At 45.6% G+C, this 17,875-nt stretch overlaps 1 protein-coding gene across 1 annotated transcript in view; it reads left to right on the top strand.

Moving 5' to 3' along the window:
* The window catches only part of aldh1a3 (aldehyde dehydrogenase 1 family, member A3), a 51,973-nt gene extending 34,252 nt beyond the window's left edge, over nt 1-17,721 (top strand). The window contains 8 exon segments of the mRNA XM_034079829.2: nt 3,402-3,504; nt 4,607-4,791; nt 10,642-10,659; nt 10,661-10,751; nt 10,754-10,809; nt 14,891-15,048; nt 15,843-15,917; nt 16,004-17,721. Coding sequence (XP_033935720.1) covers nt 3,402-3,504; nt 4,607-4,791; nt 10,642-10,659; nt 10,661-10,751; nt 10,754-10,809; nt 14,891-15,048; nt 15,843-15,917; nt 16,004-16,073 — 756 coding nt within the window. The 3' untranslated portion in view covers nt 16,074-17,721.
* The last annotated feature ends 154 nt before the right edge of the window (nt 17,722-17,875 follow it).

The raw sequence follows: 17,875 nt of genomic DNA, 5'->3' as shown, positions 1-17,875 counted from the left end.
ATAAAGGTTAATTAGTTTTTCTGTTTTGCACATCCTCCTATTAATATCTTTGTACATCCAGCACTAAACTGTTTTATTGTAGAGATCACTTACAGTATCTTCTTGATATGTTATATTCTATATTTCTATCTTTGACCTTATACTTTCCCCCTATTTTTGATGTACTCTTAATATTCAAATGTTTTCATCAAATATAACATATTCAACAAAAAAATGCAATAACGTGGTTTAACCAATAGGCGGTGCGGGTTAAAAAACTGTCAAGTTTAAAGTGTTAACACAACAAATTATACTTTTTATTATTAGTGTAGGACACTTATGTATGTGTAACATCTGAAGATGTATAGTTGTATTCGTGTTTTCACATAATTGTACAGGATATTGCTATATTATTTGACATGTTTTACTTCTGCACATTAATATCTGATTTGTAAAACATCACGGACAGAAAGGTATATCCGTCATTTAATGGTAAGCTATTGAAATTCTGAATCCATAGATGTGTCTCCCATCACCCAAAACCCCTGACTATTCTCTCAACTCAGTATTTACATTCTTATATTCAAAGTAAATCAATAATATCTTTAAAAACTACAAGTCCCTGTCGATCAGCTGTGCACCGTTATGGTGTAAATATAATCTATCTACGAATTAGATCAAATGTAAAAGTCAGCCGAATTAGTATTGATACTGCAAGGAGACATATTGTGTGAAGAGAAATTGAAGATGTTGTTTAATTGCTGATATATTTATGATCCACGTCACATATTCAGTTTCGGTGGCATTTCTTCCAGTTTGTCCAAAGGTCTTCTCATCAGGGCTCTATAAATAAAGAACTAAGGCAGATGTGTAATATTTAATGCAGCCGAACCGTGTATTACAATGCCGTTATGTGATGTTATTTTCAAAGAGAAAAGCAAGCACACTCGGAATAAAGTAGTATTTTTTTTTTTTTTAATGTTTTCGGATTTCACATCGCATAAACCCCATGTCCCAACGTGCTTTGCGGCTAAAACATCCAATCACCGAAATTCAACCATAGCTGAGGATCTTGGGTAATTTCAGTGGGTGTGTATTTTGAAATTCTGTTCCTGATGGACGGCAAAAAAGCCCGATATTATAGAATCAAACAAATAAATAAAAACAAGGACAATTGTGTGTTATTGTTGAGTAAATAACAGTGTGTTATTTAGAAAAGAATAACAAATTAGAAGGAAAAAAAGATTGAAAATATACATATTTCAGTGTTCTGAGCCCCATTTCTTTTCCTCACGGACAGCAAAAAAAGTCTGACATTATACGATTTAACATAAAAATAATAATCGTGGCTTGATATTGAGTAAGAACATGTTTTTATGAACCACACAGCTTCCGGTCTTCCAAGACCCAAAACATAAAACATACTACCAATAGAAATACATTGCTTTTAATATCGTTCTGTGTGAAAAGGGGGAAATCGTGTTGGTGAACACGAATCAATAGATTAAATGTCGTGACTATAACACGAAATGCCGTGAGACTGTATATTCACTTATCTGCAGCACTAATGGAAGCAATTTGGGGTATGGTATCCTTTTCCATTTTGTGTTGCAAGTTTGTTTGGCTTTGTAGTTCCTAAGGCACAAAGTGTGTGAGTGTGTGTGTGTGTGTGTGTGTGTGTGTGTGTGTGTGTGTGTGTGTGTGTGTGTGTGTGTGTGTGTGTGTGTGTGTGTGTGTGTGGTGTGTGTGTGTGTGTGTGTGTGTGTGTGGTGTGTGTGTGTGTGTGTGTGTGTGTGTGTGTGTGTGTGTGTGTGTGTGTGTGTGTATGTGTGTGTGTATGTGTGTATGTTTTTGTGTGTCTGTGCATGTGCGTGCGCCGTGTTAAGATGATTTGAGAATTATGAAACCGGTGAGGAATAACACATTTGTATGTGCATGAGGTGGTTTAAAGCGTTCCATTAAACTCAGCTCAGCACATCTGATTAGTACTTGTTTAATAAAATAAATGTATATCCTTAACACTTTAGATTCATGGTGTGTTGTGTTCCTTATAAATGAAGGGTCCTTGGTGGTATTTCTTGTAAGTTTGGGATCTGGGTGAGACACCGCAGTTCTCTGTAGCTGAAATAGTCTGAGTTTCGCAGATATAGATAAAGCTTCTTGTATAAATAAACTGCAACAATTAAATGTATAAAATAAGTGAAAAAACTCTTGCCTCATCCAGTTAGCTTTAAAATACTGTAGACTCCTCCTAGATTGATTTCAAAGTTGAGAAGTTATTTTTCTAATGCAATGACTATTAGAATTCCTAAATATCCATCTTAAATAGCTTTTAGTAGCATGAATTGCTTAAAGAGGACCTATCATGCAAAACCTACCATGCAAAATCTTATTTATACATGAATATGTGTCCCCGGTGTTCCAGGGAACTCACAACCCTCTCTCTTTTTCTCCATACCCAAATCTCTGAAAACGTGGCTGCAACGGATCTGATACAGACTGATACAGATTTGAAAATTCTCTGACGTCAGGAACGAGGAGCTCCGCCTATATGGTCAATTCTCCACCTATCAGGGGAATGAGAGGTTGGGCCACAGCCGGCCATTGTCGCTCGAAAGCGCTGGAGACGCTGTAGTACATATGCCAGGCCTGTAAGTGGCGCTGTAGTCTGCCACAAAAGCAGCGAAGAAGACTTCCCGCGCATGGTTGCCATGGTTGCCCTTCTGTTTATTCTCTTCTGTGGTACTTTTTCTCCCTCCCTGAGGCAAGAGTTTGCGCCTCCTGCTGCTTTAATTCAATGCAATCGCTCCCCGTCGAGGCAAGCGCTGTAATTCTCTCCGGTTAGTCCACCAGCAGATGACAAACACCCACCTCTCCGCCTCTTCCAAGGAACGAGGGGACCGTGCGACAGAGTTTCATGTTCGGTCAACATGTCCATTAAAGTTTAAATCTTCCGGACAAAATTAGAAAAGTGCCAGTCAAAGGTCTTCTTTGTTATTTATTGAGCTTTAAAACAAATGAATAATGACTCTATATAATCATATAAGAATAAAACACGGAGGACGGAGATCTCTTTTGCTTCCCCTCTTCTGACAGCAGCTGATCTCAAAGCACGCTCCCCTCTCCTGCAGGGGGCGTGGTCAGCTGCAGCTCACAGAATCAGCCCCCTGCAAAAACAGCGCTGGAAAGAGCAAATAGAGCGAAATGAAGCATGGCTAAAATGCAGGATCTGTTTGGTATTTTGAAAAAAAAACTATATTTATATACTTTATATAGGTATGGCCCTACAATATATTGTTCAAATATAGCATGATAGGTCCACTTTAAGTTCACTAACATCTGAATACTCTCTTTTGTGCTGCTACTGTGTAGATGTACTACCCATGATGCATTAGGATATGTTTGTGTGTATGGTTATGCAGGTTGGCCAGCTGATCAAACAAGCATCTGCCAAAAGCAATCTGAAGAGAGTGACTCTGGAGCTGGGGGGGAAGAACCCATGCATTGTGTTTGCTGACTGTGACTGTAAGTAAACAAAACTAATATACATAATAGTAAAATGATGAATCAAATGCAACATGAACATGTTTCAGCATGCACTGGAGGCACTGGAGTCACACCTTTGCAACCTCAGGGGTTTTACCACATCACTACTCTGAAATATTGAAATATGAGGCCTGTCATGGCTCATCTTTCATATGTACAATTAACCTTTTTTGTGCCATTGCTCTCATCAGACAACTGTAAGTTGACATTCTCAGCGACATTCTCACTATCAAATACATTTTCTGTAGCTCAGGGGGCTGCAGAGATCCGGTACAATACAGCCACTCATGTGTAATATGATACATTGGCCTGATCACTTGTTAGTTGACTGATAAGCACTGTCATACCCTCTAAACAGCAGCTGATAACAGTCCTGTATTTATTCTTGTTCCTACCAATCTGCTTGAAGCATCCTACATGTACATATATTGTAAAGCAACCAGCATTATGTTTTTCTCATTCAGTGAAATGTTGAATCCAAATCTGCACATAAACACTACATTTTTTTTAAGGCCATGCTGTAGATATCATTGAGGTCATTTCTTCAGTATTTTTGTCTAGAGATTTAATTAGGTTTTAGTTTAATAGTGTACTATGAGCAATGACAGGTGTGACAGTTAGAAAGCTAGTTAGAGCTTAATACCTGGGGTTTTTCCCCAAGACATGTTCCTCTTGTGTCAAAAGAAGACAAATTGTCTAAGAAATTGTCTACTTTAAGAATATAACACCCTCCCAGACTGATGATACTTCCCAGAGTAGAGAAGGTCTCAATGTATTCTTAAGAATGTTGGAGTGACGTCAAAATGGTTGTTCTTTATTGCTCTTGTCCTTTTTGTAAATGTGTGTGTGTGTGTGTGTGTGTGTGTGTGTGTGTGTGTGTGTGTGTGTGTGTGTGTGTGTGTGTGTGTGTGTGGTGTGTGTGTGTGTGTGTGTGTGTGTGTGTGTGTGTGTGTGTGTGTGTGTGTGTGTGTGTGTGTGTGTGTGTGTGATGTGTGTGTGTGTGTGTGTGTGTGTGGTGTGTGTGTGTGTGTGTGTGTGTGTGTGTGTGTGTGTGTGTGTGTGTGTGTGTGTGTGTGTGTAGTGAAGCTGGCTGTGGAGGAAACCCAGAAAGGAGCTTTATATAACCAGGGTCAGTGCTGCACAGCTGCATCACGTGTCTTTGTGGAAGAGAGTATTTATGAGGAATTTGTGCATCGCAGCGTAGAAAACGCCAAGAAGATTGTCATAGGAGACCCGCTGGACCCCCATACATCACACGGGCCACAGGTAGAACTCACAGCAAACCTTGAGTTAACAAGCAACATCCTTACTTGCAACAGTTTTTTTAAGCAAGTTTTGAACATGACATTGACATATTATTGCCTCTTAAAGGGGCCATGTTATGCTAAGTTGCAGGTTCATATCAGTATTTTGTGGCTCTACTGTGACATGTCTCCATACTTTAATGTTCAAAAAGCTCTTTATTTCTCTCATACTGCCTGTGCTGCAGCACCTCTTTTCACCCTCTGTCTGAAACCAGAGCCCAGTCTGCTCTGATTGGTTAGCTCAGTGGTTCCCAACCTTTTTCAGTGAGGCCCCCCTTGGGTAATTGGAAATATTTTCGAGCCCTCCCTAACCCGGTTCCCACCAAGATTGGTCGAATTAATTGTATATTGTTGTACAAACATTACATTTTCTCTGCTAATAACAACAAGACAAAAAGATCCAACTATAATTTTATATTTTATTATGGATTGAACATGAACAAAAGTGCTTGCACAGGCGGAGCCCTCTACTGGACTCTATGGGTACTACTTCTTAACCATACTATGCAAGCATTCACCTACTGAGATATCTATAAATGTAGCCGGCCCCTCGGGGCGGGCCTACCTGAATGCGTGTGCAAGCCCACCACGCCATGCCACGCCTCCTGACTGTCATCCTACACCCTCTTCAGCGAGCGGCATAGGACAGACAGGGCCCCAAGTAGAGGGCTCCGCCTGTGCTTATATAACTAGGGTTGACCGTGGAAAAGTCCAAAAAATAAAACCATATGCCCTCCACACTCACGCCGTTGAACAAGGCTGTTGATACAGCCATACCACGTGTACAGTGTGCATGGACCCCAGTGGGGAAGGCTCTTCCCGCCTGTCCATAGGCATGTGAAATGCACTCGCAGAGCCATCCTGTCAGGTGCTTCTTGGACAGAGCTTTACCGGCCACACCATCCCAAAACACACAAACAGCTGTTCAGTGCGCCTAATGGAAGTTGTGCGCCCTACATAACATGCCAGCGCACGCACTGGGCAGAGGAGGTGCAATTTAGCCTCCCGGTCTCCAATATGGGGTGGAAGAATAAAGCCGTTTAACTGTATAGCCCTCGACCTGAACAAACTCCTTAGGTTCTTGGGAACAAAGGAGGGGTTCGGTCTGAGTGTCGCCCCGCCACGGTCACCCCGGATCAAAAGGCAACTTGGGTGCACCGACAGAGTTTCCAGCTCGGACACTTCCCTGGCCGAAGTCAGGGCAAGCAGCAAAGCTGTTTTCAATGACAGTGGGGAGAGCTCCAGAGGCTCAAATGATTCTGTGACCAGAGCCTCGAGCATCAATTGATCCCATTGCGGGGAGGAGGCATGCACCACTGGGCGCTGTCTCCTGACCCCCTGCAAAAACCGCGTCATAAGCGGCTGACTGAAGGCTGACCTGCTGTCAAATCTCTCATGGCAGGACAAAATGGCTGCTGCATACACTTCAATTGTGGAATGAGCCAGCCCACTGTCCACCAGTATCTGTAAATAGTGTGGGTAACGCCCCTATTGCACCTGTTTCCTGAGACAAACGCCCCCCCAGACCTGGGGAACTGTGCAAGGCTAGCCCACCATCATCTGTGTCACCTCTGCGTACCAAGCGGCGACCTGGGGCCACTAGGATGACTGACAGACGTTCTCATCTCCCCCTCCCCGGCGGTGGAAAGGCAGCTATCTCGGCCATGGCTCATGTGCAAACGTGTCCACTCCCAAGGGTGGTTTGTCCTGCTGAGCCAGAGAGAACCACCATTTGTCTGGCAGGGGCCCGCCTCTTGACATGAGGCCGGCCGCCCTGTTCTCCAGTCCTGGAATGTGGGGGGCCTTCAGAGATAAAAACATTCTCTGAGGCCCACAGCCACAGGTTCTCTGCTGTGCTAAACAAGGCAGCGGAGCTGACTCCGTCCTGCCTGTTGATGTTGATCGTTCCTGTCCCCAAAAAAACAATAATCACCAGCCTCAATGACTACTGCCCAGTAGCACTCACATCCATCATTATGAAGTGCTTTGAGCGGTTAGTCAAAACCTTCATCACCCTCCTCCCTCCCTGACTCTCTGGACCCCCTGCAGTTTGCCTACAGAGCAAACAGGTCCAGACCATCCACAATGCCCTCTCACACCTGGACCAGAGGAACACATGTGTGAGAATGCTGTTCATTGATTACAATTCAGCATTCAACACCATTGTGCCCTCCAAGCTGGTCATCAAGCTCAGAGACCTCAGGCTCAACAGCGCCCTCTGTGACTGGATCCTGAACTTTCTGACGGGCAGACCCCAGGCAGTATGGGTGGGAAACATCACATCCTCCACCCTGATCCTCAACACCGGTGCCCCTCAAGGCTGCGTGCTCAGCCCTCTCCTCTACTCCCTGTTCACTCACGACTGCGTGACCACACACAGCTCCAACACCATCGTGAAGTTTGCCGACGACACATGACTGAGGACCTGACATGGACTCTTCACACCACTACCATCACCAAGAAAGCTTGACAGCGGCTCTTCTTCCTCCGCAGGCTGAGGAGGTTCAAAATGGATTCCAGGATACTCTGCAACTTCTACAGGTGCACCATAGACAGCATCCTGACCTTCTACAGGTGCACCATAGAGAGGATCCTGACCTTCTACAGGTGCTCCATAGAGAGGATCCTGACCTTCTACAGGTGCTCCATAGAGAGCATCCTGACCTTCTACAGGTGCTCCATAGAGAGGATCCTGACCTTCTACAGGTGCTCCATAGAGAGGATCCTGACCTTCTACAGGTGCACCATAGAGAGGATCCTGACTGGCTGCATCATGGCCTGGTACGGCAGCTGCCACCGCCCTTAATCGTAAGGCTTTACAGAGGGTGGTGAAAACTGCAGAGAACATCACCAGGACGGAGCTGCCATCCATGGAGGACATGCACTCCCAGCGGCTCAGGAAGAAATCCCTCAGGATTATAAAGACCCCCATCACTCCAGCCACAAAACTGTTCAGTCTGCTGCCGTCTGGCAGGCGTTACCGCAGCATCCGGACAAAAACAACCAGATTCAGAGACAGTTTCATCCTGAAGGCAATAAGACTGTTAAACAACTGAACTGCTGATGAAACAATTTCATAACATTCATCTGCTACTTAGTAATTGTTTATCTATTATCTAATACATCATTCCAACAACTTGTATATAGACTCGTATTGCACTATTCCACTTCTTACTTTTTTAAAACTATTTTTCTTTTTTGTATTACTTTTAATATAATATACTTTAATATTGTTTTACAATTGTCTGCTTTTCTGTATTATTGTTGTTGGAGAAGCCTGTGACCTAAGATTTTCAACAACATAATTACTCTGTAGCTATGTTAGTTTGACAATAAAGAACCTTGAACCTTGATGTAAGCCACTGTGGTGCGTTTGTCGCTCCTCACCAGCACATGTTTGCCCTGTAGAAAAGGGTTTGCAGTGCTGTAGGAGCAGTACTACTGCCCGTAGCTCTAGAAGGTTGATGTGCCGAGTTGCTGTCAGAGGCCAGCCACCACCTATAGCTCTCTCTAGGCAGGTACCCCCCATCCTGTCACAGATACATCTTGAATACCGTGACGTAGGAGCAGGGACGTCCCTGGCAACATTGCGGCCCACGCAAAGTTATATGATGAGGCCCTCTGTTTCACGAGCGGGGTGCTAGTGGAGCCTCCGTAGCGGCGAAACCGTGCCGCGCCACACTAATTGCGCCGCATAGGTGCGCCGCATTTTCGGCTCAGTTGAGGCACCCCCGAAGGTGAGGCCCCACGCAGTCTGCATGATCGGCCTGTAGGGAGGGACAGCCCTGCGTAGGAGGTTCACCCGCCCTAGTGGAGTTCCCCTCCACAGATGCTTTGGGGGACCCCCAGTATCGGAGGTTGGTCACCAGACGTCGTTCTTGTGCCTCTGGGATATAAACGAAGGCCGGGAAAACCACCTCTGCAAGCGAGTAAGTAACCCAGCGGTACCACGAGGTGAAGCAGCCGCCATGAGACCCAGAGTCTGCATGAGGATCAAGGCTGTCACCGTTGCCCCCCTGTCGCAGTCTGCAAACTGCCCTGAAGCAGGGATGCCTGTCTGCTCTCTGACAGGGTGGCACGTAGTCTGCCTGCATCGAGCACAAATCCCCAGATACCCCACTGCTGGTGAGGTATGGGACTGCTCTTCTTCCAATTGACCGCAATCCACTTGGATCAATTGGGCTGTGTTTGCCTCTTCCCTGGACCTGGCCATGACTATGAGTGTCGTATTACAAAACCCTCATGCCATGGTCTCGAAATGGCTGAAACGCTGTGGCTACACATTTGCTGAACATGCGTGGGGATAGGGAGTAGCCAAACGGTAGTCTGTTGTACTCGTAGGCTACCCCCTGGAAGGCAAAACGCAAATACTGTCTGTGCTTTGGAGCAATTTTGTCGCCAAACCTTCATAAAAGGAAGTTTGGCCCATGGGGGGCTGACACAGAAAGGCCAATTTCTACAGAGGTCCTTGATGCACTCTGTCAAGGCTCTCTGTCATAATGCCGTCTCTTTTGAAACGGATATTCTGGGGAAATGTGAATTGTGGAGAGAGAGACTCTTACCCTGGGATAAATGCAATCGTTTTTACTAAATGCATTTTTCACCACACATCACTCTAGAACTAGGTTACTATATGTAACCCACCTGCGGAGGGTTTGCGGAGGTCTTCTGTGTTTCACATTCAAGGTGAAATGCATTAATCGGAGCTATTATACAGGCAAGGTGTGTTTTCTGACAACAGCACGCCGGGCAATATCGTCTCTTGAACCCGCACAGTGCTTTTGACAGCACTTTCTGCCGTTTATTCCACTCACGTGCGCGCGCCCACCTGCTGGCTCCTTTACTGGAGTTTACAGCGGGGCAGCGAGTGTGGACAGTGTTATGGCGAACGTGGAATGGCACCGCTTCGGCCATATCCTGGCCCCCCAAACACTTCGAAGCAGAGGTCGGTGGGGGATCGGCGCCCGCTATTAAGCCAGGGCACGAAGGGACAGGCCCGGGTCTCAGAGAGGTGGCGACTCCATGAAAGTATGATAACTCCTTTCTTCTTTCTTTCAATCAATCAACGTTTTCTTTCTCTGCTTCAGTTGTTGCTCGCTCGCTAGAGAGAAAAGGATGACAGCCAGGAGGCGTGGCCGCCCTTATACACGGTGGGCTTGCGCACACATTCAGGTAGGCCCGCCCGAGGGGCCGGCTACGTTTATAGATATCTCAGTAGGTGAATGCTCGCATAGTATGGTAAAGAGGTAGTACCCATAGAGGTCCAATAGAGGGCGGCCTGTGTAAGATAAACTAAACAAATTGGAAACAGAATTAACATTGATTTATTTCATGTATAGTGTGGATTATGGGCTGCTAGCACACAACACATAGCTGCAGTGTAACTGTAGATTTACTCAAGTACTGTACTTGTTTGAGGTACTTAAGTATTTCCACTTTTGCTTCTTTGTAATTCTGTTCCACTACAGTCCTGTTTAACAACTTTCTTCCCAAGCTTCACACCCCCCCCCCTGCAATAGCACAGCGCCCCCCCCAGGTAGGGAACCACTTAGCTGGCAGACTCTGTTGTAATTGGTCAGCTGCTTAGAGATGTCCCGCCCCCTTAATCACGTAAATCACGTACAATGTGTTTGAGCGCTAGCCAATAGAAGCGCAAGTGTTACATAGTGATGTCACTACCTCCTGTGCTGAACGCCCAACCTTTTAACACTGATGCTAACCTTTTCATTGATAACGCAAACAAAGGAAATTCCCCCTGATGTCAAAACTTATCTCTTCAACTTTGTACTTGCCTGCCTGTTTCTGGCTCCAGATCGACCGAAAGCAGTTTAAACAAGATTATGGATCTCATAAAGAGTGGGAAGGAGGAGGGAGCTAAGCTGCAGTATGGAGGAGCAGCTTTGGGCGAGCACAGCCTCTTCATTCACCCACCATCTTCTCTGAGGTCAAAGACCACATGCGAATTGCCAAGGAAGAGTACGTGTTTAGTTTCAGATATTTGTATTAAGCAGAAGCATACATGTATCTCTCACAGTAAATACAGAGCTAAAGGGTGATTGCAAATGTTTTCTCTCACTGATTGTGCCGTTATGTTAAATGTTTGATGTTTGTTTTTCATGTATTGTGTCTTGATATTGTCTATTTGATGTTACACAAGGAGCTGCTGTGATGGCAAGTCAATTTCAGACTTGATCTGACCAATAAAGTATTATCGTATCGATGGTACAGATTTCTGTGGGTGGATATCATGCTTCTCTTTTGACAACATAGAAGGACATACAGAACAGCACAAAAAGGACATAACATGATATGACAGGAATACTAACATACATAGTCACAATGGGAAAAAACAAATGAGCATAATAAAAGATGTATAATTATATAATATAAACAAATTAAAACAATAAATAAATAAAGCTCCCCGTGCAGACAGGAGACGATAGAACATGAAGCTTGCGCATGTCGAAGTACTTAAACAGGTGTCAGATGTGCCCAGTTCACCAGCACTGAGGAATTAAGTCTGCTTCTGCATGTTCAATTTCTCTTGGTGATACTTCTGACTTTTTTTTAATGAAGTTTTACCTTAGAGTTATGGAACATATGTAGCATTTTAAACTGTATTAAGCATGTGTCTGACATTAAGGGGACAGATATTCACATATTTCAGAACTTGTCCCAGATGTCCTCGGTTATTTCGTTACCAAACTCTTTTTCCATGGTCTTGTAGTGCATCATGTCCTGCCAACTCTGTGTCCTGTTCCGTTGGGGGTTCCGCTGGGAGTCCTGCCAACTCCGTACCCTGACCTGTTGGGGGTCCCGCTGACACCTGTCCCGCCGGGGGTCCCGCCAACACCTGTTCCGTCGGAGGTCCAGCCAGCTCCGAATCCTGTTCAGTCAGAGGTCCCGCTGCACCAGATCCTGAACCGCCGGGGAGTCCCGCCAACACCGGCTTCCTGTACCGCCATCCCCAGCTCCCAGTGCTCCTGATTCCTGTGCTCCTGCTCCAGTGATCCAGCTGACCCCGGAGAGGCCCTATCGTGGCCTACGCCGTCTTCCTGCCCGTCCTCCAGAGCTGTCCCGGCACTGCCTTCCTGCCTGTCCTCCGGAACTGTCCCGGCGCTGCCTTCCTGCCCGTCCTCCGGAGCTGTCCCGTCGCCGCCTTCTTGCCCGTCCTTGTGCCCGGTCCCCTGAGTTCCCCAGCCGCGGCCTTCGCTCTCGAGCCCGGCCCCCTGAGTGCTGCGGCCTTCGCCCTCGAGCCTGGCCCCCTGACTTTCCCAGCCGATGTCTTTGCCCTCGATCCCGGCCCCCTGACTTTCCCAGCCGCTGCCTTCACCCTCGAGCCCGGCCCCCTGAGTTCCCCAGCCGCGGCCTTCGCTCTCGAGCCCGGCCCCCTGAGTGCCGCGGCCTTCGCCCTCGAGCCCGGCCCCCTGACTTTCCCAGCGATGCCTTCACCCTCGAGCCCGGCCCCCCTGACTTTCCCAGCCGCTGCCTTCGCCCTCCTGCCCGGCCCCTGAGTTTGCCCGCTGTGGCCTTCGCCCCTTCTTGAAACTCTGCCTTGCCCTCGGGTCGTCCGCCCGAGACCCCCTCCTCAAACTCTGCCTTGCCCCCGGGCCGTCCGCCCGAGACCCCCTCCATGAACTCTGCCCTGCCCCGGCGCCATCCGCCCGAGACCCTTTCCTGGTCCTCTGCCGTGCCCCTGGGCTGTCAGCCCAAACCCGTCCTCCAGACCCCCTCCACCCACCCTTCTAGAGGTTTTGGACGTTAGTTGGGACGTCTGGAATCCGTCCGTTGAGGGGGGGCTTATGTCATGGTTTTGGATTGTTGTTTTCATTTTTCACCTTATTTTGAAATGTTTTCCTTCTTGTGTCTGGTCCTACTTCCTGTGTTTGCCTTCCTGTCGTGAGTTTCCCTGGTGTGTCTGATTGTGTTCACCTGTTGCCCTTGTGTTTCTGCCTCCCCTGCCCAGCTGTGTCTTGTCCTGTGATTACCCTTCTGTGTATTTAGTCTTGTCTTCCCCTGTGCTCCATGTCTGTTCGTCGTCATTTCATGTCCCTGCTACCTGTCGTCTATGCTTGTCCATGTCTCCTGCCTGTTCCCGTCTGTAAGTTTGTTCCTGTCTGTCGTGCTCCCCGGTTTTGTTTCTGTTAATTAGTTTCTTGTTTTTTCATGCCTTCGGCTTTTTATAATGAAGCTCGCTTTTTGTTAACAAACCTTTTTGTATTTTTTAACTGCTCTTGGGTCCTATTTTTCCCAAACCTGACAGCAAGCAACATTTGCTAAATGGAGACGGCTGCTACCCCAGCTGTCCTACAGGGGAAGAGTTCTTCTAGCAAATAATCTGGTTGCCTCGTCTCTGTGGCACAGACTCCAGGTGTTAACCCCACCACCGGTCCTGTGCCTACCTGTGGCGGAGGGGTGGCAGGGCCTTGTGGACATTACTGCGAGGACTGCTGCTTTTAGACTGCAGGCAGCTCATCGGCTGCTGTATGGTGCCTCTCCCTGCTGGCTGGCTATGGCCCGGCTGTTGCTTTGGAGGGCAGGGGGCTTTGGTTTTGATAAACACCTGTTTCTGCTGAAGGCCCCTGCGTACAAGATAACTGGACTTGCACCTTTTTACTGCTGAGTTTTACCAGACCACCCGACCCCCGGCCTGGGATGTGGCTGTTTGAGGAGCCACTGTTTGACACTGGTTTTCTTTCTGGAACCCTTTTCTCTTCAGCCACCCTAAAAAACGCGTTCATTGAAGCGGGAGTGGTAAAACTTGGCCATTTGACGGGGATCTCCACGGAAAAACTGGCTGAGGTGACGGGCATTCGATCAACCCGAGTTCTGGAGAACTTGGTGGATGAGTTGTGGCAGTCGCTGTCGCCATCCCCCCGGACTTTTGCTCTAAATGCAGATCTGGCTTGACCAGTGGAGAAAGGACATGAGTATGTCTTTCCTGCCTTGAATGTGGGTCTGCGGTGGGGGAATGGAGAGAGGAGGATGGTCTCCTGCTATCACTGGGGACTCTAACACCTAGAAAGTTCAGCGCCGGCAATGGAAAGCAACTATATCTTAGCTGTGTGAAGGTGCTAAACCTCAGTTCTCTCGCAGGCGTCAGAGAGTGGAGGTGGACGGATGGGTTTGGTTTGGGCTTTTCCCCTCAAGGCAGCTGGCGGATCCTGTATAAAGCTCCGGTTGAGAAACGGATGGCTGATATCCAATGGAGAATTATACATGGAGCAATAGCCACTAATAAATACAGAGCTCATTTTGACCCAGGCACAAGGGGGGGCTGTCCGTTCTGTTTTATGGCAGAAACATTGGAGCATTTATTCGTGTCCTGCCCCCGATTGGCTGGTCTACATTTTTTTTTACAGGAGTGGGTGGAAGTGTTGGGGAGGTTTTCTCCATACCACTTTTTGTCCATGGCCCAAATACATCCTGAAAAAGAGGGAAACCCTACTATTGATGGATTTCTTGATTGCTAATGCTAATGCAAAATTAGCGATCTGGAAAAGTAGGAAGAACCAACTTGCTGGAGTGGGATGGACGGATGCAGTGCTCTGTCTGAGGGGGCTGGTGGCAGCGCGTCTGAGGGTGGAGCATGCGTACTACACGCTGATCAATCATCTGCAGGGGGTTCTGGATGTGTGGGCTGTGGGGCAGGTTCTGTGCTCGCTGGGGGAGAATGACTCTCTAATATTGACATTTTAAGAACGAGGTGTAGTCTTTGTTTTTAAAGTGTGTAAAAGAGGATGTTTTTAAATGGGTGATGTTTGAAATTATATTTATTTTGGTCGTGGTAAAATCTGGTTATTTATTTATTTGAAATTGTAATGTATTAGGGTTTTTTCAAACTCTTTTGCAGGGTGTGTGGATAGTTAAAACAAATGTAAATAACAATTGTTTTAAAATCAAAATTATTCTTCTATATATAAGTCCAGCTATTATATATATTTTAATTACACATGTATGTTTTATTCAATGTGAATGTCAAACAAAGGACAGGAAACAAAAGCATTTAATTTCACACTGGGATATTTGACTGGTCTCAATTGATATGTTTGTCCTCTCAGATCTTTGGTCCAGTGCAGTGCATCTTCAGTTTTAAGAGCCAGCAGGAGGCCATAGAGCGGGCCAACAGCTCCCGGTATGGCCTGGTGTCCGCAGTGTTCACAGCCAGCATAGACAGAGCTCTGTCTGTGTCTGCAGCCCTGGAGACTGGCACTGTCTGGTGAGTCCCCATTTAATTTGCCTTTTTTATTTGTCAATAAAACAACATTTACATTTTATTCCAACAGCATCATGGGGCAAAATGCAGGCATGATCTGGTGAAGTAATGTAAATTATACAAAATTCTAAACATTTTTCAATGTGTCATTCTAGCAATTTTCTCTACTATCTATATTCACATATCAAACAATATGCACAAAAGGAACACACAATCAGAGATTAAGAAACAATATGGCTGACTGACTCCACTTGACAATACCACTCGTAAAAAACTGACCCTCAGCAAGTGGTCTGTAATATCACGGCTGAGGGAAGAACTCAGCAAATTGGACTCAATAGCGTGTGATCAGCATGAGAATAAAATCAAATGCTGCATTTTCCTCCACAGCCATAACTGCACCATGTATCAAACATCAGTAATGTCTAACTTTAAGCTACAATTGACATTACACACTGCCCGATATGTATTGATCAGCCTCAATCATACGAAAGCAAAGATGCAAACACGCAATGAAACTGAGATTTTTGTCACGCAAAAACATACTCGGCTTTGTTAAAATTAAATGCATATTGATTTTGTTTCTCAGTTATTCTAACAAATGACATGTAATGTAATGTTAATTGTTTCTCTAACTTTAACGTTTTAACAGAAACTTATCTAAAATCTATATTTTGTATTATATGTTTTACATTTTTCGACTGGCCTTAATTTCACTGCTGGTAAAGGGTTTCTTTTATGTGATTACAATTTGGTTTTGGCCATTATTACATTTTGTGTTCTCCATCTTTGTTCAGGATAAACTGCTATAACGCCCTTCATGTCCAGACTCCCTTTGGAGGGTATAAGATGTCAGGCAATGGACGAGAGCTGTAAGAACCATCACTGTCTTCATATTTCAGAGTATTCACTTGTTCCCTGTGTGTTCCCTCACCATGTGTTGTTTCTCTCCTCTCAGGGGAGAGTATGCTCTGGCTGAGTACTCAGAGGTGAAAGCAGTGACCATCAAATTAAGAGAAACTCTGTGAGAAGGACTACACTACACACCTCTGTCTTCTTCACTCATGCTGCTGAGGCTGAGTTTAGGAATAGATCAGTTGGTCACTATGTCAGATCCCAGAAGATTGATTTCAGTTTGTTCACCTTTTCTCTTAAATGCTGTAGGTGAAGAAATACTTTTACTCAACAGTTTCAGTAATGTCAGTATAAAAAGCCATTATTTAAAAAAATAAATACTGAAACGATGATTGGATAAAAAAAAGCGATTGCTTTATGGGCCATTTTTAGAGCTTTCTGCCCTCATGAGTAGAAGACATAACCTACATGTTTAAAGTAAAGGTGATCTCTGGTCTTTGGTGTCACATGTGAATCCTCTTTCTCCGTTCGTCCACTGACTCCTCTGTTCGTCCACTGACTCCTCAAGTCGTCCACTGACTCCTCTGTTCGTCCACTGACTCCTCTGTTCGCCCACTGACTCCTCTGTTCGCCCACTGACTCCTCTGTTCGCCCACTGACTCCTCTGTTCGTCCACTGACTCCTCTGTTCGTCCACTGACTCCACTGTTCGTGCACTGACTCCTCAAGTCGTCCACTGTCTCCTCCGTTTGTCTATTGACTCCCACTCGTCCATTGACTCAAGTAGTCCACTGGCTCCTCCAGTCGTCCACTGGCTCCTCCAGATGTCCACTGGCTCCTCCAGATGTCCACTTGGATTGACTGGTAGGAGCCAGTGGATGCTGGAAGAAGTTGTAGGCGTTTACAGACAGCTGAAGTTGTGGGTCCAGGGTCCTTGCTCATTCTGATGTAGTTTCCCTGTCATAATTAAAACCGCAGAGACTACAACTCAGCTAAAATGAGAGCTTAGCCTGATCGATCTCCATTTAGAAAACACGCATTTTAAATGTTTTCGCCTGCCGTCTTGTAAGGACACGTTTTTCCTAACCGGTATCAGTATAGTTATTTCTGCATCATTTTGAAACGTGTATGACAGTTACATTAGGGGGAAATATGTTCATGTTGTTGTTGGTATCTTTATATGTGTAGTAAGAGCCAGTGAGCAACGTACTTTCATAATAATATTAAAAAGCTGTTAAAGGTGGGGTAGGTAAGTTTGAGAAACCGGCTCGAGATCGCTAGAATTTGAAAATACACAACCGGAGAAAATCTGCCACTTCCTTATAGAGCCCCTCCTCCAACACACACGAACGCGCACATGACCAATGAGGGCACGAGATAAGTTTGTGCCCCGATGGAAGGCTGACAGGCAGGTAGGCCATCCAATCCGGCTAAACGGATTGGTTGTACTTTTTACAGTATTACGGCTTCTACAGATGAACATTTTTTATGGATTTTTTGTCAAAGCACTTAAGATATTCATTGCTATCGGGATGTTAAGAGCATTCCATGGAATATAACAAAAAGTGTATCTCGAGCCGGTTTCTGAAACTTACCTACCCCACCTTTAACACACGATAAAATAATTATAATAATAATTGTTGGCGTTAATTAATAAAGCGTTAACTTGCCCAGCCCTAGTTTGAATACATCCTGCTTAGGTTATGATTATTGTATGACAAGCTTTTGTAGTTTAATACAGATTAACATAAAGCCGTGTTCAATGTATTCTGTTGTCGGAAATGTGTTTGAATAGAATAAAAGAACGTGTGGCAAAATAGGATGCTGTGTGTCTGTTTTGAACAATGTTCAACTTTATTTCTGTTGCACTGAAATGCACATTACTTTCTTCCTTGTTTCACTTTATTTTTTTCTTCACTTGAATGGGAATATTAATACGCTGTTTAGAAGTAAGACGGCTGTCGTGAATTATTTTG

Source organism: Pseudochaenichthys georgianus, chromosome 3 (assembly GCF_902827115.2).
Source record: "Pseudochaenichthys georgianus chromosome 3, fPseGeo1.2, whole genome shotgun sequence".
Classification (NCBI taxonomy): Eukaryota; Metazoa; Chordata; class Actinopteri; order Perciformes; family Channichthyidae; genus Pseudochaenichthys; species Pseudochaenichthys georgianus.
Note: the sequence above shows the minus strand (reverse complement) of the source record. Positions and strands in the feature narration are given on the sequence as shown.